Raw genomic sequence first — 26796 nt, 5'->3', positions numbered from 1 at the left:
TCAGACAAAGTTTCAATTCCCACCTCCGGAAGAACTTTGAACATGTCACGAGGGAGGTGCTGGACATTGAGTCCGAGTGGACCATGTTCCGCACCTCTATTGTCGAGGCGGCAGATCGGAGCTGTGGCCGCAAGGTAGTTGGTGCCTGTCGGGGCGGCAATCCTAAAACCCCTTGGTGGACACCAGCGGTGAGGGATGCCGTCAAGCTGAAGAAGGAGTCCTATCGGGTCCTTTTGGCTCATAGGACTTCGGAGGCAGTGGACAGGTACCGACAGGCCAAGCGGTGTGCAGCTTCAGCGGTCGCGGAGGCAAAAACTCGGACATGGGAGGAGTTCGGGGAAGCCATGGAAAACGACTTCCGGACGGCTTCGAAGCGATTCTGGACCACCATACGCCGCCTCAGGAAGGGGAAGCAGTGCACTATCAACACCGTGTATGGTGCGGATGGTGTTCTGCTGACCTCAACTGCGGATGTTGTGGATAGGTGGAAGGAATACTTCGAAGACCTCCTCAATCCCACCAACACGTCTTCCTATGAGGAAGCAGTGCCTGGGGAATCTGTGGTGGACTCTCCTATTTCTGGGGCTGAGGTCGCTGAGGTAGTTAAAAAGCTCCTCGGTGGCAAGGCCCCAGGGGTGGACGAGACCCCCCCGGAATTCCTTAAGGCTCTGGATGCTGTGGGGCTGTCTTGGTTGACAAGACTCTACAGCATCGCGTGGACATCGGGGGCGGTACCTCTGGATTGGCAGACCGGGGTGGTGGTTCCTCTCTTTAAGAAGGGGGACCGGAGGGTGTGTATATATATATATATATATATATATATATATATATATATATATATATATATATATATATATATATATCCATCTATTTTCTACCGCTTGTCTTGTTCGGGGTCGCGGGGGGTGAGCCTATCTCAGCTGCATTCGGGCGGAAGGCGGGGTACACCCTGGACAAGTCGCCACCTCATCGCAGGGCAAACACAGTCAGACACACAACAACCACACTCACATTCACACACTAAGGCCAATTTAGTGTTGCCAATCAACCTATCCCCTGGTGCATGTTTTTGGCGGTGGGAGGAAGCCGGAGTACCCGAAAGGAACCCACGCAGTCACAGGGAGAACATGCAAACACCACACAGAAAGATCCCGAGGCCGGGATTGAACCCAGGACAACTCAGGAACTTCGTATTTTAAGGCACATGCACTAACACCTGTTCCACCATGCTGCCCACATATATATACATATATATATATATAGGCCCTGTGATAAGGTGGCAACTTGTCCAGGGTGTACCCCGCCTTTTGCCCGAATAAGCGGTAGAAAATGGATAGATGGATGGATGGATGAATATTATCATTTGGTGCAGTCGGGCCAGAGCAGGCAGACAGACGGGAAATTTTAAAAAGAACACAAAGGCCTAATTAACAAAAAAGGCTGACATATTGATACTAATAGCTCTAATAATAATACATGTAATAAATGATAACACAAATGTGACATGGAGGCTGATTTTCTTTTGATAAACATTTTCTTAGCATATCTACATTAGATTGGGTCTTGGTCTTTTTACAATATCAGAAATATAAAACTGCCCCCCACAGCCTCTAATTTGTCTGTATGTGGTCCTCTTTGATTTGTCTGTCTGTGGTCCTTAGAAACCGTTCAGACACCCCTGCTGGAGCACAAAAGGGCTGTAGTTTTGTTTGACATTTTTGTCTGCAAAAATTAGGAATCTTGATCGTGTTCTTACTAATCATGTAGCAATAAGACAACCATGTTTATTCCAACAAGTCTGAATGTTACATTTAAAAGAAGTACAAGTACTCAATGTGAACAAAATTTCATATTTTACCTTAAGCATACAAGAACAGTCCCAGCCTATTAAAAGTCGGAGACAGTGCGGTGGAAATACTGGCATAGAAATGGACTGACAGATCATAGTGTCTTACCATTCATTGATTAACAAATTTCAGACATCTTTACATACCAGAAAAGGCGCACTAGTCCAAGCCATGGTAGACATTGCTCCCAAATATGCCGTCTTCCTTAGTACATTGAGCTCCTTCTGGCGGATGGCCAAAACCTTTTCTTTGAAGGAGTTCTCCCAGGCATACAGCTTCAGTACCTTGATGCCATTCAGGATCTCGTTCATGAGCTTAATACGAGCATCCTTGTGCTGCATCTGCTCCATCTAGGAGGGAGATTGTAATGCAAAAATGAATAAAATAAATGTAGGCTCCATTATACTGACCCAAATATTGCAGAGAAAAATATTTTTAAGTCAATATCAAATGTGTTATCCCTTAATACCTGATAGGAGCGTGTCTTCATGGCGATTACAGCATTGAATGGAATCAGTAGGATCATGACAGCCACTCCAGCCAAAACGGAAGGGCCAAGATTCTGTAAAGTAGTCACACACAGATATACAAACAATACATTTATTTAACATTGACAAAGTGTTAATTTATTTAATATTCATTATGATTACCAAATATATATTTTTTGATACTATATGAAAAAAAAATGTAAAGTTACGTGTATGTGGCATTAGAACTAATAACTAGTTGTGCATTGTTACACTGAGAAAATGTCCCTTTTTTTGTTGACATTTTTGCCCTTCAATATGTCTCCCAATCGTAACAGACTCTTCTGGTGGCAGTGTGTCAAAAAAAGTCAAGTTAAAGTCAAAAGTGAAGTGGAAGTAGACATCGTTAAATGCCCAGAAAAGGAAAACATGTCAACCAACATTGGCTTCATGCTTAATCTCAGCCTTTCGGCATTTGCCACCATCATCAAAGAGTAAAGATGGCATTGTTAAACATATGAAATGCTATATACTCTTATGAAATACAGTAGACAGGAATAACAAAGCAGCATGGTAATACGACTGTCTCTTCTTCCCTAGCAACACAACTTCCATTGTGCAAGATTGCAACTGTAGGGATAAAACGGAGTTGTTCTCTGTATTTTCTAAGTGTTTCGAGTAACTCAGGTGTTAATTTAGGTATAATGTATGGTTCGAGGCCTGGGGCTGTCATGATCTGGAAACTATGCTGCCGCCTGTCTGCTTTTTGTTGCAGTGCTTCATAGTGGGTCACAGGGCCATGACACCTGCGCACACGCCTGATACTAATTTCCTCCTGACTAATTAAGCTCACCAGTCTTTTCACTTGGCCCCAATACATTCCTGATGGTTCACTTTTCCAGTCTTGTTCATCTCCTCTGCCTTGGTTTCAGTGTTATAGCTTCACCTTTATCGTTAGTGTTTAACCTGAAAAATCCATCTATTCTCCCTTTCTGTCTACACACCGTTCCTGCTTGTAAGTACTCTGTGCGTGTGCGCTGCTAAACATGCTCCTATGCTGGTAGAACCAGCAATGACACAACGTGACGACATGTCCGTAAAATAAAAAAGGGTACCAGTATTTTTCAGAGGCAGTATACTACCGTTTTTAATTCATTAGTATTGCACTACTTTATTAGTACCGGTATACTGTACAACCCTACAATATTGTTTTATAAATCTCTCCGCAATTCCGTCTCACTTTGATTTCATATTTTTGGGACTTACGCTGATCCCAAATGCACAACAGCAGGTACCAATGTGACTACTTTTTACACTTTTGTGACCACGAAGAACGTAGAAAAACTGAAATGTACGGCATTTACAGTAGGGTATGTGCATTACATTACGACTTTCATACATGTGGAACCTCTTACTTTTATCATTAAAAATTCCTGTATTTTTAATTATTTTCCAATGCCCTCCCATTCCCTTATTTTTCCCATATTTACTTGCATGACCAAAAAAACAAACTCCTCTCTGATTCTACTGGTGCAGCCCGGCTTCCAGTTTACTTTTCAACACTTGGGAAACATAAATGTAACAAATCAGTAAAGTCCGTAAAGTCGGGCCATTAAAATAAAAGCATGCCAGAAAAGTAGTTGGGTATTATGCTGTCAGGGGCGCTATTCTGCCACCAGCAGCACCCTTCTACATCATTTTCCAGAAAGTTCCGTTTATTTTCAAATACATAAAGATTGAATGCTGGTTTACATTTCTCTATGTTTCATTTTACATCTTAGCAGTATGATGGTTCCACTCATGTTTGACAGTTAAAATGCTAAAAATGTTACTTAGCAATGCTTGAAGAGTTAAGTAAAAAGAAAATATGATACCATCAATTTGACTCTGGATTGTTTTAAATGTAATTTCCTCTGAAAAAAAATATGAGTTGCTAATCGACCGGGATTATGTAGGGCATTAGAACTTCTTGTGTATCTGGGACCCACATGACTTCATCAAGAGGACACGGAGCTACCTGCTTGAGACACTATCTTGTTGTGAAATCTATAGTTTCTCAATGTGTGGGTGTACCTGCCAGAGGAAATATAGTGCCAGCATAATCTGAAGAGGAGCCGACCAGAGCATGTTGAGGAAGGTGGTGAGGTCCATGAACCTCTGAGCATCTACAGACATCAGGTTCACCACCTCTCCCACCGTAGATGAGCGTTTGGCAGCATTAGTTATCACCAACGCCTGCAGGTCAAAAAGACAGGCATGAGATGATTTTAAAAAAACATCTTGGTTTCTAAGGAATTAGGTCCCAAATTTAAGATGTCAGATCCCAGATGTAAATATATATAAATACAAAATATGAAAAATGATATATACCTTCCTGTATATAGCTCCAATGAGAGCTGTGCGTACATTCATGCCAGTGACAAAGCAGTACTGAAAGTGCTGGTGTAGGATGAGCGTCTGCAGGAAAGCAGTGAAGAACATGAGGAAGGCCAGCGAGTAACCCCACCAGTCAGGGGCATCCTTTTGCTTTGTGAAGGAGATCAACATTCTGCAAAAGTAAAGAGGCAAATATATAGTCAATAAACCACACACTATAAAGTTGCTCGGTACCTCATCTAGCTCAAACTTCCTGGCCGCTATTCAAATATGTTTATTTGAACCTTAGTCTGGTCTCCTTCTTCACACGAATTGTTGCCTCAATGACTTAAGGTTCCATAAGGTCATGTTGTCAAACAACCCTGACATGGACAATGATACGTTCAAACGACAAGGTAGATAAATAATAAAAAAGTCGTTCAGCCCTGCATCTAATTAATTTGAAAAGACTAGAGATTAAAAAAAACAAAATTTAAGCAATATCCCAGAGAATACCCTGGTCTTTCTAGTCACCTGAGCAGTTGAGGGTTAACAAAGGTGATGACATCCTGCAGGAGCTTGAAAGCTGAGCCAATCAGGAAATATGGCCCAAAGGCTTTGATAAGGGCACCAAGAAAGGATGGCTGGCGGGGTACAGCTTTCTGACTGGACAGCAGCACTTCCACTTCTTCTGGGATTGTTCCACTTTCATTTTCTATGTGGTTGGCGTTGGATGGTGGAGGCTTAGAGTACAACACCTGATTGGATTGGTTCTGTTCACTGCAAAAAGGAAAGTTAGAAGGTCTGTCAATGAAATAACTGCAACTGAAAGATAGGAAACATGTTTTATTTACCCAATACTATGGTAATTAATTCCCAAACTTCAAACGATGGATATGATTCAACTCCCTCAGAAAACTTAAAAAAGAGTCATGTCTGGAATGTTAATAGCCCTATGCAACCCTTTGCCAATTATAAATGTGCTCAATGACAACTGGAGTCCAACCGGACAACTTCTCACCAAACAGGTTTCCCATACCTAAAATGTAAAAGCTCATATGAGCTTTTGGAATATCATTTCACGATGTGGTCTCTTGGGCAGCGAAACTTACAGTGAAACAGCAGCACAGAGAAAGGAAGCAGCTGGATGGAGGCCAGAGTTCATCAGACTTGTCAAGTTTTCTATTTGTTCCAGAGTTTTGCTTAGAGGTGGAAATCTGTGTATCTAATGTACAGTATAGTGTTGACATATTGTAGTAATCAGTAAAGCTTCATTTCCGATTAAAGGATGTAGTGCTTGCACTCACATGCATATGCATATACAGTACGTATACATTATATTGCCAAAAGTATTTGGCCACTTGCCTTGACTCACATATGAACTTGAAGTCCCATCCGATTCCTAATCCATAGGGTTCAATATTATGTCGGTCCACTTTTTGCAGCTATTACAACTTCAACTCTTCTGGGAAGGCTGTCCACACAGTTGCGGAGTGTGTCTATAGGAATTTTCGACCATGCTTCCAAAAGCGCATTGGTGAGGTCACACACTGATGTTAATCGAGAAAGCCTGGCTCTCAGTCTCCATTCTAATTCATACCCAAGGTGTTCTATCCGGTTCAGGTCAGGACTCTGTGCAGGCTAGTGAAGTTCATCCACACCAGATTCTGTCATCAATGTTTTTATGAACCAGTCATGTTGGAAGAGGAAGAGGCCCGCTCCAAACTGTTCCCAAAGTTGGGAGAATGAAATGTCCAAAATGTTTTGGTATCCTGAAGCATTCAAAGTACCTTTCACTGGAACTAAGGGGCCAAGCCCAACTCCTGAAAAACAACCCCACACCAAAATTCCTCCTGAACTAAATTTCTCACTCGGCACAATGCAGTCCAAAATGTAGCGTTCTCATGGCAACCTCTAAACCCAGACTCGTCCATCAGATTGCCAGATGGAAAAACGTAATTCATCACTCCAGAGAAGGCGTCTCTACTGCTCAAGAGTGCAGTGGCGACGTGCTTTACACCACTGCCTTCGACCCTTTGCATTGTACTTGGTGATGTATGGCTAAGATGCAGCTGCTCAGCCATGGAAACCCACTCCATGAAGCTCTCTGAATAATGTACGTGGGCTAATTAGAAGGTCATCCTTAATTTAATTTTGTGCTTTCTGAAACCACAGAATGTCCCTTTAGCCCCAGTTGCCATAATCTTGAGGCTCAATGAGGTTTGCCGCACTGTACAGTTACTATTGTTTCTCTTGATTTATTAATCTACTTGCTAGTTTCTTCTTCTTAGCTGGTTACTATCTGCTGTTCCAATTAGCCTTCTGTTTAAAGCAAAGCATTTTTATTTTGTTTACCACTTTACATTCAAGATAGCCTAGCGCCGCGGATAGCATAGCTTGTTCTCTTCTGCTTGCTCTGCGTGTGTCTGTGCTAACCCAGCTAACACATAACGTTAAAAGAATATTAGTTAATGGTTCTCCCATGGTTAATTAGAACCAAACCTAGGACTAATGTTTACTTAATATCAGCAATAATGCCTCATGTTAGAACTGTCTGTATTACTTTATTTAACATACGTAAAAAAACATTATTTTGTTTCTCCATTGATCATGAATTGTCCACGTTTTCATCTTAATACATCGGAAAATCGATAATTTTTCCCACTTCTATTTTCTTTATACCAGAACTATACAACTAACAGGCTGCAAGCTTAATCTTGCCTGGGAATGACGCCAAAAAGTTCAGTTTTAAACTTTAGACCGACCTAACATTTATGTAGCAAAATTTCTAAACACTAGATTTGGAGCAGTTTAAACTTGTATCAGTGTAAACACATTGTTAGATCCTTGCATTGACATTCTATCCTCCTGAAGGCAAGCGTCCACTGCATAACAGGGCTATTTTTTCTGAAATGTGTAACTATAACAAAATAAAAAAGACTAGAGAAAAAAAGAACAAAACAGAGGATGCTGGTTCTCAAAATAAAAAGAATACTGAAGGGAGAAGTTTTCTAAGCTTTCTGATAATGTGGCCCCAAAACAATTTAGTTGAATAGCCCTGCTTTATACCGTTCTCAAACCATTTTACCCGATTGTGTGAAAACACTACTTATGTTTTTGAATTCTGGCAAAAAAAGAAGAGAGTGCATAAAAGGAATCGAAAACATTTTTTGTTTGATTTCGCAATACTTGTGCAATACTTTCAGTAATTACATAATAAGCACTGGGTTCATTCACCCTTTCTAAGTTCAAATTTAAGTACTTTTTAGGCACTTTATATTAAATTAGTGTATATCCTTACTACATAAATACCACAGTAATATGGGTGTTTGTATACTTCACTGAAATGAAATGTGTTAATTTCTAGTTGTATACAGTAGGATGTATTACAAAACCCAAAACCAGTGAAGTTGGCAAGTTGTGTAAATCATAGATAAAAACAGAACACAATTATTTGCTAATCCTTTTCAACCTATATTCAATGAATAGACTGCAAAGACAAGATACTTAAAGTTCGAACTAGAAAACTTTGTTATTTTTTACAAATATTAGCTTATTTGGCATTTGAGGCCAGCAACATGTTTCTAAAAAGCTGGCACAAGTGGCAAAAAAGACTGAGAACGTTGAGGAATGCTCTTCAAACACTTATTTGGAACATCCCACAAGTGGACAGGCTAATTGGGAACAGGTGGGTGCCAGGATTTGGTATAAAAGCAGCTTTCATGAAATGCTCAATCTTTCATAAACAAGGATGGGGCTAGGCTCAACACTTTGTGAACAAATGCGTGAGTGAGCAAATTGTCAAACAGTTTAAGAACAATATTTCCTGACCAGCTATTGCAAAGAATTTAGGGATTTCAACATCTACAGTCAGTCATATCATCAAAAGGTTCATAAAATCTAGAGAAAGCACTGCACATAAGCAGCAAGGCTGAAAACCAACAGCTCAGGTGGTACTGAATCAAAAACCGACATCAGTGTGTAAAGGATATCACCACATTGGCTCAGAAACATTTTAGAAAACCACTGTTAGTAACTACAGTTTTTTGCTACATCTGTAAGTGCAAGTTAAAACACTACTATGCAAAGCCAAATGGAAATGCCGCAGGCTTTGGAAATGCCGCCGGCTTCGCTGGGCCTCAGCTCATCTAAGATGGACTGGATGCAAAGTGTAAAAGTGTTCTGTGGTCTGACGAGTCAACACTTAAAATTGTTTTTAGAAACTGTGGATGTTGTGTCCTCCAGAACAAGGAAAGAAAATAACCATCCGGATTGTTATAGGCGCAAAGTTCAAAAGCCAGCATCTGTGATGGTACGTATGGGGGTGTAGTAGTGCCCAAGGCATGGGTAACTTACACATCTGTGAAGGCAACATTAATGGTGAAAGGTACATACAGGTTTTGGAGCAACATATTTCAACCGAACTACAATCATTCATGCAAATCAAATGCTGTGTCTACCTCTAACATGAAAAAGTAATTATAGAATTAGGAAGGTATTGCTGTATGAGGTTAACCTCATGCATGGGTCGTTCAAATAGTTATACACGCACTCTATTCCCTGAAATACCTCTTTGATTTGGCTTGCTCTTTATCCCACTCTTTCAGGAGTTTGGGCACCATTGCTTTAGAGCTGTCACGCTGGTTCAGCGACCAGAGGTCCTTGGCTTCCAAGGGAATCTTATATCCTTTAATGGCCAAACTAAGAGAAAAAAACAATAAAATAAATGTGTACATTAGGAAATTTCAAACATATGATTTACTCTTCTTCCTTTTCCTGGACAAACAACTTACTCTAAGTCTAAACTCTTATGGTTAAGTTATTAGGAATTGCTTCCTCTAACACTTAATTGAGTTTCCTGGATTGCAATAATCACCATTTATGTACTCCAGGCTCATATTACATTGGACACTGGATCAATACTATATGCAGTACAGTACCAATAAAGATTGGCATACAGAGTAAAACACAGATAAACTAATAGCCTAAGAAAACTACAACAAATAAAGCATAAGTACGGGCACATCTCCACACCTTATCTCCACACCTTAGTTTTAATGTTCCGCGTATAAATATGACCTGAACCATGAATGTGTTGGTGGACATTAGGTAATAGTCAGCAACAGGGATGTACCTTGTGAACCACCAAAATGTCATGGTGGATAGAAAACCAGCTGTGGATTCAGGGCAGACATTCTGGGTAGGAAAAAAATAGGACACAGAATAAAAAAATCAGGCCAATTTTACAATTAAATATCAAAGTAATAAAAGCAATACAAAATAACACATGTAAATGTACGCGGAAAGAACATTCTCATTTTAACTGATCTTCAAAACTGATTTTCACATTTCTAGGGATTTAATCTTATTGATTTTAAATGGCATCCAACCCCAAATTAATGAGAAAGTCGAGTTAAAGGGGTCATAATACGCAAAGCCAACTTCTATTACCATTTGAATCCAAACCATAGATGGATGGCGAAGATAATTATAAAACCCTTCTGTTTTTCTGGTTTTCTAATAAAAAGAAGCCTATAATTCTAACTTAGAGCTGTCAGTAGACTCGATATGGAACTGTTAAAGACTACAACATGGCTGACAGAGAGGAAAATGCAGTCAAAGGAGACATGGCCTGGAGGAGGGCTTTGGCACGTAAATGAGACTGTCAGAAAGCGGCTTAAAGATGGTCTCTAAAACAAACTGTATGCAAATGTTTGACCAAAAAACACCTTTACATGTTACATAGACTACAAAAAAAGTGTTTTAAATATAGAAAAAATCAGGATATGCCCCTTTTTAAAGATTCACCTTTGATAGAACACTCACTAAAATACTTGAAATGTTTTATAAAGTTAATAGGAGTGAATTACACGACTTTTTGGACTCAAAGGTGTTGTTTGAAACTTCCTCACAGTTTTTCAAAGCAAACAATATACAAAACTCGTTTCCATATGAGTTGGGAAATTGTTTTAGATGTAAATATAAACAGAATACATAGTGCAGCTGGTAACCAGAACGATCGTGCATTTCGTGATAAAAGCATGAGATTTGGTGCACTTATAGCCGAAGGCATTTTTAAAAGATTTGGATATGGAGCCACCATGAATTTTCAAAATGGTGCCCATGGCAGCCATCTTTCAAAATGGCTGTCAGTAACCACTGTTTGCTTATGAATGATGGATATAATATGATGTTTCAGACTTATTTACCATACATAGTACTTGGTAAATGTCTTTTGGATAATCTAAATGTGTCATTAAATATTCGAGATGGCTGAAATCTTCAAGATTGCAGCCATCACTTTTACTGATATGGGTGAGCTCGGTGTCAAACCAGTATTATTTTTTATTTCCTTTTCTTTGTGCATAATTCAAATTGGGAACTTTACAATCGGCCAGAAGCTTCCTTCTAACTCAGAAATGGTGACCACAAGTGTAACACTTGGTGACCACTGGTAAAAGATGAATGCTTGCATTAAAGGAGATGGTGGTGCTGTGGGCCTTACTGACAACCCCTCTACAGTATTGCGATGGATGGTAGCAGGACCAGAAATTGCAGAATCCATACAGGAGTTTGAAATTCTTCAATGACTATGCCCATGTGATCTTCATTCCATATCTGACCAGAAAGTTTGAAACTGTGTACAGGCTTGATCTGGTGTGGGACCGCTACTTGTCTGACTCTCTGAAAGCTGCTACGAGAGCAAAGCGTGGTACTGGAATTCAGAGACGTGTGGTAGGTGATGTAGCCATTCCCAGGAACTGGCAAAACTTTCTTAGAGTTGACAGCAATAAGACTGAGTTGTTTGCCTTTCTCTCGGAGGCTCTGCTCAGATGGTTTGTGCAGGAGGATAAACAGCTTGTCATCACAAGTGACATGGAAGTCCTTAGCAAGCCACCTCTCCCAGATAGGACATCGATTTCTCCTCACACGCATGAGGAAGCAGATAGTCGTATGTTATTGCACGTAGCCCATGCAGCAAGAAACGGCCACCACAAAATTATGATTCAAACAGTTGATACTGATGTTGTGGTGCTGGCTGTGGCAGAGGCTCAGACTCTACAACCAGAGGATGAGCTTTGGTTGGCTTTTGGTACTGGTAAGAATTTTTGATATTTGGCAGCCGATGAAATTGCAGCAGGGCTCGGGCCCGAGAAAGCATGTGCACTCCCAGTGTTCCATGCATTGACGGGCTGTGACACTGTGTCAAGCTTTGTTGGTCATGGGAAAAAGACTGCATGGGCAGTATGGTCTGTGCTTCCAGAACTTACACATGCCCTGTTGAAAGTGTCTTCAGCCCCAGATGACATACCACAGGAGGTAATGGCCACAATTGAGAGGTTTGTTATCTTAGTCTATGACCGAACTAGCACAAGTACAGAAATCAATACGGCAAGGAGGAAGTTATTTGCAAAGAGGCACAATGTGCAAACAATCCCCACTACCAAGGCTGCCCTAGAAGAGCATGTTAAGAGAGCTGTACACCAGGGAGGGCACGTGTAGGGTACAGTCCTTGTGTCAACACCAGAACTACCTTCACCGTGCGAATGGGGCTGGTCAAAGTCACCTGAGGGGGAAAATGAATCCTTCTGGACATGCCTCCCAGATGCAGGCCAGTCAAGTTATGAACTTGTCTCATGCAAATGCAAGACGGGTTGTGTTGGGCAGTGTAAGTGCAAAAAATCCCACTTACAGTGCACAGCCCTCACAGGCGAGTGCGAGTAGTCTTCCCTGGTGATAGACCCTAGGATTCCCTTGCTTAACATGAGTATTTTGAGATGGAATGAATATTCTTAGAAATTCCAAAGTTCCCAATTCAAATTTTGCATCCAGATAAATGTATAATTAAACATAGAGATCATCCATATCTAACCAGTTGGCGGCCATTTTGAATTTTCAATGAAAATGTTCCACTATCCAAAATACATTTACCAAGTAGTATGAATGGTAAATAAGTCTGAAATATCATATTAAATCCATCATTCATAAGAAAACAACTGTTACTGGCGGACATTTTGAAAAATGGCTGCCATGGGCGCCATGTTGAAAAATTATGATGGCCCCACATCCAAATCTTTTGAGAATGCCTTTGGCTATAACTGTACCAAATTTCATGCTTTTATCACAAAATGCACAATTTCTTTACATTTTGGAACTTACCTCTTGTACTAACAATGATTCGCAAATCATTTTCAAACCATATTCAGTTGAATAGGCTACAAAGACAACATATTTCATGTTCAAACTAATAAACTTTTTTTTTTTTTTGCAAATAATCATTAACTTTAGAATTTGATGCCAGCAACACTTGACAAAAAGTTGGTGAAGGTGGCAATAAATACTGATAAAGTTGAGGATTGCTCATCAAACACTCATTTGGAACATCCCACAGGTGTGCAGGCTAATTGGGAACAGGTGGGTGCCATGATTGGCTGTAAAAACAGCTTCCCAAAAAATGCTCAGTCCTTCACAAGAAAGGATGGGGCGTGGTACAACCCTTTGTCCACAACTCCGTGAGCAAATAGTCAAATAATTTAAGAACACCAATTCTCAAAGTGCAATTGCAAGAAATTTAGGGATTTCAACATCAACGGTCCATAATATCATCAAAAGGTTCAGAGAATCTGGAGAAATCACTCCACGTAAGCGGCATGGCCGGAAAACAACATTGAATGACCGTGACCTTCGAACCCTCAGACGGCACTGTATCAAAAACCGACGTCAATCTCTGAAGGATATCACCACGTAGGTTTAGGAACACTTTAGAAAACCACTGTCACTAAATACAGTTGGTCGCTACATCTGTAAGTGCAAGTTAAAGCTCAACTATGCAAAGCAAAAGCCATTTATCCACAATATTCAGAAACGCCGCCGGCTTCTCTGGGCCAGAGATCATCTAAGATGGACTCATGCAAAGTGGAAAAGTGTTCTGTGGTCTGACGAGTCCACATTTCAAATTGTTTATGGAAACTGTGCAAATTTGTGTCCTCGGGAACAAAGAGGAAAAGAACCATCCGGATTGTTATAGGTGCAAAGTTAAAAAGCCAGCATCTGTGATGGTATGGGGGTGCATTAGTGCCCAAGGCATGGGTAACTTACACATCTGTGAAGGCACCGTTAATGCTGAAAGGTACATACAGGTTTTGGAGCAACATATACTGCTATTCAAGCAACGTTATCATGGACGCCCCTGCTTATTTCAGCAAGACAATGCCACACTACGTGTTACAACAGCGTGGCTTCATAGTAAAAGAGTGCGGGTACTAGACTGGCCTGCCTGTAGTCCAGACCTGTCTCCCATTGAAAATTTTGAAGCCTAAAATAAAACAACAGAGACCCCGGACTGTTGAACAACTTAAGCTGTACATCAAGCAAGAAAGGGAAAAAACTCCACCTGAAAAGCTTCAAAAAAGTTTCTTCTCAGTTCCCAAAAGTTTATTGAGTGTTGTTAAAAGAAAAGGTGATGTAACACAGTGGTGAATATGTCCTTTCCCAACTACTTTGGCATGTGTTGCAGCCATGAAATTCTAAATTAATTATTATATGCACAAAAAAATAAAGTTTATGAGTTTGAACATCAAATATCTTGTCTTTGTAGTGCATTCAATTGAATATGGGTTGAAAAGGATTTGCAAACCATTGTATTCCATTTATATTTACATCTAACACAATTTCCCAACTCATATGGAAACAGGGTTTGTAGCAAAAACACCACCATGTTACCATTAGTGGTTTAACATAACAATTTTTTTTGACAATTGTCTATATTTTTCACAATTAAAAAGTTTATGCATTAAAAATATTTTACCTGCCCGAATAAAGGGAGCGCGTGAACACATACGAAAGCAGTCCAACAGAAGTGACACACAATTTGCAGTGTTGTTGTTGTCATGATAGAATATACAACAAATGAAAACCAACGCTAGCTATACAAATTGCTATTATTAGCTAACAAACCTAAAGCTAATGCGCATGCATGTGTTACATAATGACGTATGAGAAGCAGAGGGCTATACTGTGTAAAATACATTGGAAAATTGGCGCCCTCTTAGCATCTGCATAAATGTTGCAAATCGCCCCTTTAAACATCACTTTACTTATTTTTTTCATTAACTAGCTGAGAGAAATTACATGGTTGTTTTGATCCAATTGTACTCCTTGGGTCAGCATTCCATTTATGAATAACACCACAAGAAACTATGCCAACAATGATGAACGACAGGGATATACTTACTTCTTAGCCTGTGGCTGTTGGCTTTGGGTAGAAAATAATTGTTATTTGAGAGCGGAAAGAAGTGAAGTGAATTATATTTATATAGCGCTTTTCTCAAGTGACTCAAAGCGCTTTACATAGTTACATTTAAACCAGTGTGGGTGGCACTGGGAGCAGGTGGGTAAAGTGTCTTGCCCAAGGACACAACGGCAGTGACTAGGATGGCAGAAGCGGGAATTGAACCTGCAACCCTCAAGTTGCTGGCACGGCCACTCTACCAACCGAGCTAAACCGGGCAACTGCAGTTAAGTGGATACTGTGGCATACAATACTGTAGTTTTGAGATCTTAGCACAGCAACATTATTAGCAAACAGTTGCATGTGTCTTATTTGTTGGTCATTCCTTTCCATGTATCCTCTAACATTACAATGACGCGGCATTGACAAATCTGCTCCACCAATTATTGACCGGCAATGATTCACAAGACCTACACAGTAATAGTTCTGTACCCTTGTCACCCTGTTTGATTAGGTAATTTAATGCTTCTTCTCAGCACTTAACCTGAATTATCAAAAACTGCAGTATTAGTCAAAGTTTTAGTATGTATTCTGGTTTATTGTTCTTTGTAGACGTAAGAAGTCTTTTGATACTTGTTCCAAAATGCGGTATTTTTTGGTCAGGATTAGTTGAAAACTAAAAGTGAAAACTTGCCAACTGGCTGCAGGCCAAACAGTGATTTTAAGCATAGAGCAGCACAATGAGTAAGGAGTTTGGCCCCATACTACCTTATTTAGGTAGTGGAGATCATCACGTTCAATAGATGGCAGCTAGGCAAGTATGTATTCAATTTGGGAAGCCACCATTTGGCGGACCAAAAAATAGGACTAGGCAGTCCACATTTGCCCAACTTTGGGTGTTCCAGGTTAAAGAGAATGGTAAGATGCAACAGTGGCATAACATACAACCCAGGAAAATAGGCTGCCAAGAACAACCTATTTATGTGTGTAAAATATTGTGACCCACCCTTGTAGCCAAGCAAAAACAAATCCTCAAAACACACTAGGCCTGGAAGGTACTACGCCAGTAGACTTACATGTTCTAACTTGTGTAATGTGAATAGATAAAGTAGACTGCAAAGGACGTGTGACTCACCGGGTCCGTGTCAACATTGGAGAAAAGGGGAGGTTTCTCATTAAAGCAGCAGAGGATCAGTTCCAAGACCACCAAGCCAAAGTACAAGTAGAATGTGGCAAACCGCAGCTTGTCTGTGACTTCCACCTGCGATTGAAATGGAAAAAAAGGGCAGAAGCACACATGAAACGCTGAAAGTGTGTGCAAACCTATAGGGTTAAGACTTCAGTGAAGATGGTTAAATTCCCAGTTGTTGATGCCTGCATTGAGGGTGCTTGCAATCCAGTAGAGATTACCTTTTAACAGAGGAGGGGGGTTCAATGCCATTTATCAACAATGGCGCCCTATTTTTTCCCATGTGGTCTATGAACCAAATATATGCTGTTCTTTATGACCCAAAATATGTAATTACACTTTAATACTTTAACACAAATAAAGCAGACACCCGCACAGTGAGTACGTTGTTACACTGCAGTCTCACAGCTAAAACTTTGCGATTCAAATGGGTATGGGCTGAAATGGTTTGCATGGCCCCTGAATGTGTGTGGACATTCAAATAGGGTTATAATATTACAAACTTTGAATAAATAGTAAACATTTAGTAATTGAATAATAATTAAATAAACAAGGTGTTGAAAAAAATGTATTTTCATAAATGCACGTGACATTAAAATTGCACTCATACCACTGGAACATCACTAGAATAGAATAGAAGAAAATAAGAGTTTTGTTTTCATTATTGCAGTGAACAGGTTCAAAGAACAATGAAATTGGAGCAGATCCCCTAAGGTGCATAAACAATATGGTAGTATAAATAGTAAAAAAAGATAGAAATAAGAGATGTATCTATATAGATGTATATATATCCACACAGATGCATATATGCATGCATATGAATATATATACACACATATATATAACATTATTGCACATTATAGTCCGAAAAAAAAATAAAAATTAAAAGACATGACACATGAGGACATGATGGACATATTGTGCTCACTCAGTGCCTGTTTAATGCTACTATGGCTCTTGGGTAAAAGCTGTTTTTTAGTCTATTTGTGACAGCTTTTAGCACGCAATAGCGTCTGCCCGAGGGTAGCAGTTCTAGGTGGCAGTGCCCGGGGTGGAATGGGTCTTTCAGGATGCTCTGTGCTTTCCTGAGACAGCTGGAGCTGTACAGATCAGCCAGGGAAGGGAGGGGGCATCCGATGATCTTCTGGGCGGTCTTTATGACCCTCTGGAGCGCCGTTCTCTCTGCGGCCGTGCAGCTGCTGAACCACACGCAGATGCAGCAGGTCGGGATGCTCTCAATGGAGCACCGGTAGAAGGACACCAGCAGTTCCTGAGAGAGGTGGTTGTTCCTGAGTATTCTCAGGAAGTGCAGTCGCTGGTGTGCCTTCTTGATGGTAGCCGTGGTGTTGGTGCTCCAGGATAGGTCGTCGGCCAGGTGGACTTCCAGGAAGCAAAGTCGGAGACCCTCTCCACGCAATCACCGCTGATGATCATGGGCAGGATGTCCGTTTTATTCCTCCTGAAGTCTATGACCAGCTCCTTGGTCTTGGAGGTGTTCAAGGCCAAATTGTTGACTGTGCACCAATCCGACAGCTTCTCCACCTCATCCCGATATGCAGCCTCGTCTCCCTCCGAAATGAGCCCCACTACGGGGTGTCATCCGCAAATTTGATGATGGAGTTGCTGAAGTGGGCAGGTGTGCAGTCGTATGTGAAGATGGAGTAGAGAAAGGGGCTCAGCAAGCAGCCTTGTGGATAGTCGGTGCTGAGGTACAGGCTCGATGACATGTTGACACTACATAAAAATGAAATACTAAAAAAAAAAATGTGTAGCCTAAAACCAGGTAATATATAAGAAATAAAGAACCTAATTAAACACAAAGACCCTTTGATAAAGTAAAATTAATTGAGTGACAATGTAGTTCACAATTTAACACATTCACATTTTATATTATTTGTAGGACGGGTGTTTGACTTTTGGAAAAACTCGTTAGCATTAATATGCACACTGTAGATGCAAACATGTCCTCCCATGTGTTTGAACAAAACACTCGTTATGCAAGTCAAACATATAAGATGTTGTTAGCTGACAAAATTGACTTTTACCTGGTTTTTGCTTGTATTATTAAATAGACATATGTATAAAGGATTTATGAATTGCTGCTGTTTTTTAGAATGTTTTTAATAAATCTCACTTGTCCCTTGGCATACCTTCGAGGACCTCCAGGGGTCCGCGCACCACCAAAAGAAGACTACAGCTCCACTACATGTCATCGCGCACGCTTTAACATCACATAACCAACGTGCCGGCTCTGTATCATGTTGTATGAAACTTGTGCAGAACACCGTTAGTGGCTGCAAGACATACTTGTTCAACAGTACGTAAGGGTGGCCGTAAAAAAACGTTTAACACTGTTACAAATATGCGCCACACTTTGAACCCACACCAAACAAGAATGACAAACCCTTTTTGGAAGAATTTCCGCACCCTAACACAACTTAAACACAAGAGAACAAATACCCAGAACACCTTGCAGGGCTACAATATACAACAGCTCAAGATACACAAGTAGGGAGGGTGAGGGATGGGGGGTTGGTGGTAGCAGGGGCGTGCATATTGTAGCCCGGAAAAGTTAGGTCTGCATGGGATTCAGGGTAATTGTTATGATGTGTTTATGTTGTGTTATGATGCGGATGTTCTCCCGAAATGTGTTTGTCATTCTTGTTTGGTGTGGGTTCACAGTCTGGCACATATTTGTAACAGTGTTAAAAGTTTTTTTACAGCCACCCTTAGTGTGGCGTGTGTAGCTGTTGATCAAATATATCTTGCAACAACACACGTGCGTCTTACTTGGCCAGGTGCAACATACAACTGGGCTTGCACGCTGTCAGTTCATTATATAGGGGGCGCTAAAGGCAGTGCCATTATGGCACTCCCTGAATATTGTTGATCTGGTAAAAAATGACAGGCGCTTCGAGAGAATTGGTGCTCTGAAATTCAGGGGTCTCCCGGGAAAATTGGGGACGTTGGCACGTATGACGCTGTCAAGCGCCGTTCATATTAAACTCGTGGGCCGCACCAACATTAAATTGTCATATCAAAGCGCAGGCCGCATAATAACATCTCGCGGGCCGCAATTGGCCCGCTGGCCGCATGTTTGAGACCACTGGTCTCAAAGATACTGTCAGCGTCACATAGTCAGTAGTAGTAGGCACACTTGTTCTTGTATGTTACATTGTGTGGACCAGCTGTTATCTACAAACATGGCCCCCGGACATTAGCAGAAAGTGACGACAGGCAGCAGGAATCAGATGTGGTGTCTCCAGAGTCTGTGTCACGCATCCTCTTTAGCAGCGCCTTTTCATTTTCCCCAGACGTAAAAGAGGCTGTAAAATTTTCTGACAGTCCGTGGGTAGACTTCACTAATGGTCCTATTCACCTGTTTTTTACACTGTTAAAGTTACTTTCCTAATCTCTTCTTATTCTGCCATATAGGCCACCCAGGATGTTAGGCGAAAGTGCTTAGGACGTACTAATGAGACGGACTTTGCCGTGACACCTTTTTTTCTTGGTTTCTAGGTTTGTTCTAGGTAAAACAATGGAACATAGAGTTTTACTAACACCTGTGAAGGCCACTGAAATCCATGAAAACGATCACACTTTAAATTTGAAAACGCTGTATGCATCCAGGGCTTGTCACCTGAACGTGTGCGTGTCACCATGTTGATGTAGTGTGTATGCCTGTTACGCAGTGTGTTTGAGCTGAATTCAGAGAATGACAGCTGATCGTTTGACGTAACCTGTCAAAAAATCAATTAAATCAATTGATTGGCGCTTCATTACCATATTTTTCTGACTATAAGGCGCACTTAAAATCATTTAATTTTCTCAAAAATCGACAAAGCGCCTTGTAGTCCTTTGCGCCTAATGGATTAATTGTGGTTGTGCTTACCCACCTCGCAGCAGTATTATTTGGTATATGGTATAATGATACGTGTGAACAGTAGATGGAGGTCACACATAAGTGCACTGCAGTTTGACGCTCGTTTAATGTAGGACTCTAGCCAGCAAGCAAACCCAAAACTTGTATACCATTTGGAGCACTGCACTTATTCCAACCTCATAGGCATGCAAAAACAAAAATACTAAAGTCAATGGGAGAATAAGCAAAACGCCAGATTTGACAGAACAGGCACATTGAGGGGTTGCTCCATCCAAAGTGCGCATCTTGGGTGAAGGCGCGGAGTGACAGACATAAAGCGAGTAGGAGAACGCCGTGCAGTTGCTCGCCTTTTTCACTCATGCACATGGGAAAATAGGGCCCTAAGTGAGAAAAGTGACATTAGGTGTTTTCTTGTGTAGGTGAGGAAGCCTTACCAGCTAGTAAGGTAGTTCCAATGCGCAAAAGCTAATAGGCAATTGTGAAGATAATGTTCAAAGTGCAGTGAAGTTTATACAATACATATCCATATCGGACCCACAAACTGTTAAAAAATGCATGATGAAACACATAAAAATGCTGCGAGACAAACGGTGAGCAAAGGGTCTGCAACTGTCTGCACCCCAGGAAGTAACTTAAACTCCTGACTAAAAACTGCTACTTTTTTCCAACGCTCTGTACACTGCGGCTTATAAAAATGTGCAACTAATTTTAGGGTGTTTTGCTTCGCCAATAACCATAATATTTTGTGTTCAACAAATAGTTTTCAATAAACACAAGCAGAGACACTGAAAAACTGCGTTATTGTTTGTGCTATGGTGCCATCCTTTGGACAAGTTTGCTTACTGCAGGTGTTGCGGGATGAAAGTCCATAGTATTTCCTTTCATTTAGTGGTTCAAATCAGAAGTACAATTGTTGTTCCGTCTTCTGGTCGTCCATAGCGTTGCTACTAGTATGGATTATTCATTCATCACTCCAAGCAATGTTTGTACATTTTAAAATATAACTAAAACAATTCATACATACTAAACCCTCCCATGTACGATGTCTGAGATGTTTTCATGCATATTTGTACATGCTATCATAATGTAATGAAGCTAGCGTCGTTAGCATTAGCTAATATGCTAACACGTTTACTAGTGTCTGTGTTAGTATTACCGACTTACGATGGCATTCTATTTGTATTGTTTCAGTTTCAGTTTCACTATATTCTCCAAAATGTCATTGGGAGTTATTGAGTCTGATTAGCTGAGAGTTGACCATGATTTCTGTCTTGTTTGATCAGTCATTTTACTGCCGTGTTACAGACACCGTTTGGAAAAAAATTAAGGTACGTAAATTAACATTTATATGGGTTATACTTGTACAGCGCGTTTCTACCTTCAAGGTACTCAAAGCGCTTTAACACAATTTCCATATTAACCCATTCACACACACATTCACACACTAATGGCGGGAGTTGCCATGCAAGGCCCTAACCACAACTCATCAGGAGCAAGGGTAAAGTGTCTTGCTCATGGACACGATGGACGTAACGAGGTTGGTAGAAGGTGTGTATCGAACCAAGAACACTCAGGTTGCTGGCACGGCCACTCTCCCAATCGCGCCACGCCGTCCCCCATATTTACAAAATATTTCTGTGGAAATAACTCATTGCACAACGTATACATCTGTGGCTTATAGTCCAGTGAAGTGATCCATCATTCATTCATTTTCTACGCTTGTGCCTCTCAGAGTATGGAAAATATATTTATTTCCAAAATTTAGTGGGTGCGGCTTATATACCGGTGCGCTGTATAGTCCGTAAAATTCGATAACTTCTTTTTTTAATGGGCTCGTAGCACATTGAAATAAAACATGCAAAAAAAAAGCAATAATGGAAAAAATTTTGTAAAAAGGCTTCACAAAATTAGAAAAGGCTGAAATGTTGATAATAATTATGAATAAAAACACAAAATTTATTTTTTAAATATGTTTTAGCTATTTTATTACAAATGACATGATGGCACACGACCATCATATAATATATATATTGTATAATAATATTGTTTGTTTGCATAAGGCTCTGCGCCACCCCTATTCTTTTTACAGTGTAAAAAAGTTATTAGTTATTTATGAGAATATTTATAAGCACAATGTATCTTGTTTAATATAGTGAGTTTCTATAGGCAACTGCTGTTCGTTTTTGACTCTGTAGATATATCTTGGCAGCTATTGCTGCAATTTGAAATATGTAGTTTTCAGTAGTGAAATTAAAGGCCTACTGAAACCCACTACTACCGACCACGCAGTCTGATAGTTTATATATCAATAATGAAATATTAACATTGCAACTCATGCCAATATGGCCTTTTTAGTTTACTAAATTGCAATTTAAAATTTCCCGCGAGTTTCTTGTTGAAAACGTCGCGGAATGATGACGCGTACGCGTGACGTCACGGACTGTTAGGAAATATTAGCACTGCACGACTCGCAGCTAAAAGTCGTCTGCTTTAACCGCATAATGAAACAGTATTTTGGACATCTGTGTTGCTGAATATTTTGCAATTTGTTCATTTAATAATGGAAACTATAAAGAACAATGCTGTTGGTGGAAAGCGGTGGATTGCAGCTGTCTTTAGCACCGAGACACAGCCGGTGTTTCTTTGTTTGTTGTGAAGCTATAACACAGAGCGGTCAAGCGAACATGTTTCTCTACGTCAACCAGCATGTTTTTGCATGTGGAAATTGTCATATATATTATACCCGAGACATCAGTGGATTATTCGTCGTCCTGCAGCAGCTGTCAAAAAAGGCAGCTGTGAGCTTGGCTCCTCGGCTTCTCTCTGAGACACTGCGTGTTTACAGCAGCCATCCGACCTCAAGGTATTTCTTTACAATCTTTATAAATCTCACTAAAACACTATTAAAACAATAAGCAGATAAGGGATCTTCCAGAATTATCCTAGTAAATGTGTCCAATTACATCTGAAACGATCACTTTGCCGCCGACCGGAGCCGTCTCTTTTTTTTTTTCGTAGTCCTTCACTATCAATATCCTAATTCACGAAGCATTCATCCTCACTCAAATTAATGGGGAAATTGTTGCTTTCTCGGTCCGAATTGCTCTTACTGCTGGTGGCTCCCATTATATTCAATGTGAATATGTGTGGAGCCCTGCAACTCGTGACGTCACGCGCACATACTTCCGGTAAAGGCAGGGCTTTTCTATTAGCGACCAAAAGTTGCGAACTTTATCGTCGATGTTCTCTACTAAATCCTTTCAGCAAAAATATGGCAATATCGCGAAATGACCACATATGACACATAGAATGGACCTGCTATTCCCAATTAAATAAGAAAATCTCATTTCAGTAGGCCTTTAAAAGTACATAGGGTGTTTTTTTTATATTGTTTTATTGCGGTATCGTGAAACGTGTCAATTCATAGGCATCGGCATTGATGGCTGAAATTCTGGTATTGTGACAACCCTACTTGGAAGTTGAGGATAAGAAAGGCGAGGTTATTGACAAACAGCTAAGTCATTTCAGGACTCTTCTCACCTGACTGTATGCTTGCAGGATCTTGGAGCGGAAAGTCACAATGGCACACAGCACAGACAGGAACCAGAAGATGAAGAGGACCCCAGAGGACTGAACCCCACGTAACCTCTCAAACTGGATCAAAAATGTGGCCAGCAGCTGAGGGAGAAGGCAGGGAGATAGGGAATGGGGCAGGGCAGAGGAGAGGAGAGACTGACTTACATTAGCGGAGACAGAAATGAGGGCTTGTGAGGTAAACCAGAATCTGCTCCCTCCACACTGACTGGCTTACACGTGCTGCTGCAAAGGGGGTTTCTTAGGGTAAACTGCTGGATCTGAGTTGTTGTTATATTCCAAATCTCAGATTAACAGTTTGTGTGGTAGCTAAAAACACTGACACACTTGTGACCGATTAAACGGGAATAGAAAGGAGAGGCCGGATGGTAAACTGACATTCAGCAACCACTAACTAACACGTTGCAGCTTATCAAGAATGTGATGTCATTTAAAAGACGCACAATCATGTCAGGAGAATTGTTGTGTAGAAGAAAACATTGCACTGCTTTACTGGGACCAAATACACGGTCGGACAAATTTATACTTTTGTAAATGTTGCTAAATAAACAAGTGTTATAGATTAAATTAAATTAAATGACTTAATGGCAGAAATGAAAAGTTCCAAATTATGACACTGAATTGTCATTAATGTCACTTGTCACTGCTGATAATGTGTAAATAAGAGTGTCTGTGTTTCAGTGACAGTGGGGTTTTCTTACCATGGTCATCCCCAGGACCAAGGGGGTGACAAAGAAAATTGGCGGCTGAGTGGTTTCCTGCTGCATTTCGTGGAATGTGTAGAACAGATCTGTCCAGCATACAATCCATAACAACAAGCCAAAAACCTAAGAGAGGCAGTTGGAGTATGAGGAAAAAAGATTGGAAAAACAAATTGGCACATACTGTAGATACACAAGTGATGGGCTGTAACAAAAAAGTCAGTCAGATAACCTGTGAAAAGTACATTCAAGTTTTTTGATGTACCTCCAATGTTAAACTTTTTGTATTGTATTTAATGTTTTTCAAAGGCAAGTACCATGTGCTGAAGTAAAGTCCATTTGCTATATATGTTTGTGCTGCTGGGAGTGATTTTTAATGTTGAATTATTTTTCATACACTTTTACATATGTAGTTGTCATGGTCCTCCTCAGTTTGTACTCAATGCTTGTACTCATATGCTAATTCTATCCCTGCATTGTTTTGTGCAATGATAATCAATTTTACTTTTCACTCAGTTCCTTCTATAATACGAGACGAGACTCAATTGTAAAAATATATATTAACTTAGAAAAACCTGTCAAAATGTTTCTACCAGGCTATTACCTACACAAACACGATGTGTGCCTTTCTAAATTAAATGCTATCAAAGGAATATTATACAAAGCCACATTTTGAACTGACAAGATTAAGAAGGTTCTAACTCATGAATAAAGATAGATATACAGGTGCTGGTCATATTATTAGAATATCATGAAAAAGTTGATTTATTTCATTAATTCCATTTAGAAAGTCAAACTTGTAGAATGTATACATTCATTCCAAACAGACTGATAAATTTCAAGGGTTTTTTGCCAAAAAGGAGATGATTATAGCTGACAACCAATGAAAACCCTAAATTCAACATCTCAGAAAATTAGAATATGGTGAAAAGGTCAGATATTGAAGACACCTGGTGCTACACTCTAATTAGCTAACTAACTCAAAACACCTGGAAAAGCCTTTAAATGGGTCTCTCGTTTTGATTCTGTATGACACACAATCATGGGGAAGACTGCTGACTTGACAACTGTCCAAAAGATGACCATTGATACTTTAAAGAAGGAGGGCAAGACACAAAAGGTCATTGCCAAAGAGGTTGGATGTTACCAGAGCTCTGTGTCCAAGCACATAAATAGAGAGGCGAAGGGAAGACAAAGATGTGGTAGAAAAAAGTGTACAAGCAAGAGGGATAACCGCGCCCTGGAGAGGATTGTCAAACAAAACCGATTAAAAAATGTGGGGGAGATCCACAAAGAGTGGACTGCAGCTGGAGTCAGTGCTTCAAGAACCACCACGCACCGACGTATGCAAGATATGGGCTTCAGCTGTCGCATTCCTTCTGTAAAGCCACTCTTGAATAAGAGACAACGTCAAAAGCGTCTCGCCTGGGCTCAAGACAAAATGGACTGGACTGCTGCTGAGTGGTCCAAAGTTATGTTTTCAGATGAAAGTAAATTTTGTATCTCCTTTGGAAATCAATGTCTCAGAGTCTGGAGGATGACAGGAGAGGCACAGAATCCACGTTGCCTGAAGTCCAGTGTCAAATTTCCACAAACGGTAATGGTCTGGGGTGCCATGTCATCTGCTGGTGTTGGTCCACTGTGTTTCCTGAGGTCTAGGGTCAATGCAGCAGTCTACCAGGAAGTTTTAGAACACTTTATGCTGCCTGTCGCGGACCAATTTTATGGAGGTGAAGATTTCATTTTCCAACATGACTTGGCACCTGCACACAGTGCCAAATCTACCAGTACCTGGTTTAAGGACCATGGTATCCCTGTTCTTGATTGGCCTGCAAACTCACCTGACCTTAACCCCATAGAAAACCTATGGGGTATTGTGAAGCGAAAGATGCGAGATGCCAGACCCAACAATGCTGAAGAGCTGAAGGCCACTATTAAAGCAACCTGGGCTCTCATAATATCTGAGGAGTGCAACAGACTGGTCGACTCCATGTCACGCCGTATTGCTGCAGCAATTCAGGCAAAAAGAGCTGCAACTAAATATTGATTGCCGTACATGCTGAAACTTTCCATGTTCATACTTTTCAGTTGGCCCACATTTCTAAAAAATATTTTTTGGTACTAGTCGTAACTAATATTCTAATTTTCTGAGATACTGAATTTGGGATTTTCAGTAATTGTCAGTACTAATCATCAAAATTTAAAGAAATAAACATTTCAAATATATCACTATGTGTGTAATGAATTGATATAATATGTAAGTTTCACATTCTGAATATAATTACTGAAAACAATCAACTTTTTCATGATATTGTAATAATATAAACAGCACCTGTATTCAAGAATTTAAATTACGTTTTGTAAATTCAAGCATCTTCAGTGTGTTGAAAACATTATTGCAGTAAGTCAGTTAATTTGTCGTTGGCTTACTTATCCTGGCTACAAAAGTCGCCATCAGGTCAGGCTGGGGCTGACCACGAGGTGCTTGTTTTCCATTACAGGAGTCATATTATGATTTTTTCTTCATTT

The 26796-nt window shown here is 40.4% G+C and overlaps 1 protein-coding gene across 3 annotated transcripts in view; it reads right to left on the bottom strand.

Annotated features, from left to right (window-relative positions):
• The window catches only part of abcc3 (ATP-binding cassette, sub-family C (CFTR/MRP), member 3), a 92535-nt gene that overhangs the window by 43936 nt on the left and 21803 nt on the right, over nucleotides 1–26796 (bottom strand). For all 3 annotated transcript variants that reach the window (XR_009807860.1, XM_061908785.1, XM_061908784.1), the window contains exons 3-12: nucleotides 24268–24393; nucleotides 23513–23650; nucleotides 16036–16161; nucleotides 9804–9865; nucleotides 9239–9370; nucleotides 5204–5449; nucleotides 4685–4862; nucleotides 4388–4549; nucleotides 2317–2409; nucleotides 1994–2197 (exon numbers count right to left, since the gene is read on the bottom strand). Coding sequence is in view for 2 of the 3 variants with exons in the window: in XM_061908785.1 (XP_061764769.1) it covers nucleotides 1994–2197; nucleotides 2317–2409; nucleotides 4388–4549; nucleotides 4685–4862; nucleotides 5204–5449; nucleotides 9239–9370; nucleotides 9804–9865; nucleotides 16036–16161; nucleotides 23513–23650; nucleotides 24268–24393 (1467 nt within the window). In the remaining variant the exon portion in view is untranslated. The remainder of the gene's footprint in view (nucleotides 1–1993; nucleotides 2198–2316; nucleotides 2410–4387; nucleotides 4550–4684; nucleotides 4863–5203; nucleotides 5450–9238; nucleotides 9371–9803; nucleotides 9866–16035; nucleotides 16162–23512; nucleotides 23651–24267; nucleotides 24394–26796) is intronic.

The sequence above is a fragment of the Nerophis ophidion genome, linkage group LG08 (assembly GCF_033978795.1).
Source record: "Nerophis ophidion isolate RoL-2023_Sa linkage group LG08, RoL_Noph_v1.0, whole genome shotgun sequence".
In the NCBI taxonomy this organism is placed as follows: Eukaryota; Metazoa; Chordata; class Actinopteri; order Syngnathiformes; family Syngnathidae; genus Nerophis; species Nerophis ophidion.
The sequence above is the reverse complement of the archived record's forward strand: the minus strand, read 5'-3'. Positions and strand labels throughout refer to the sequence as shown.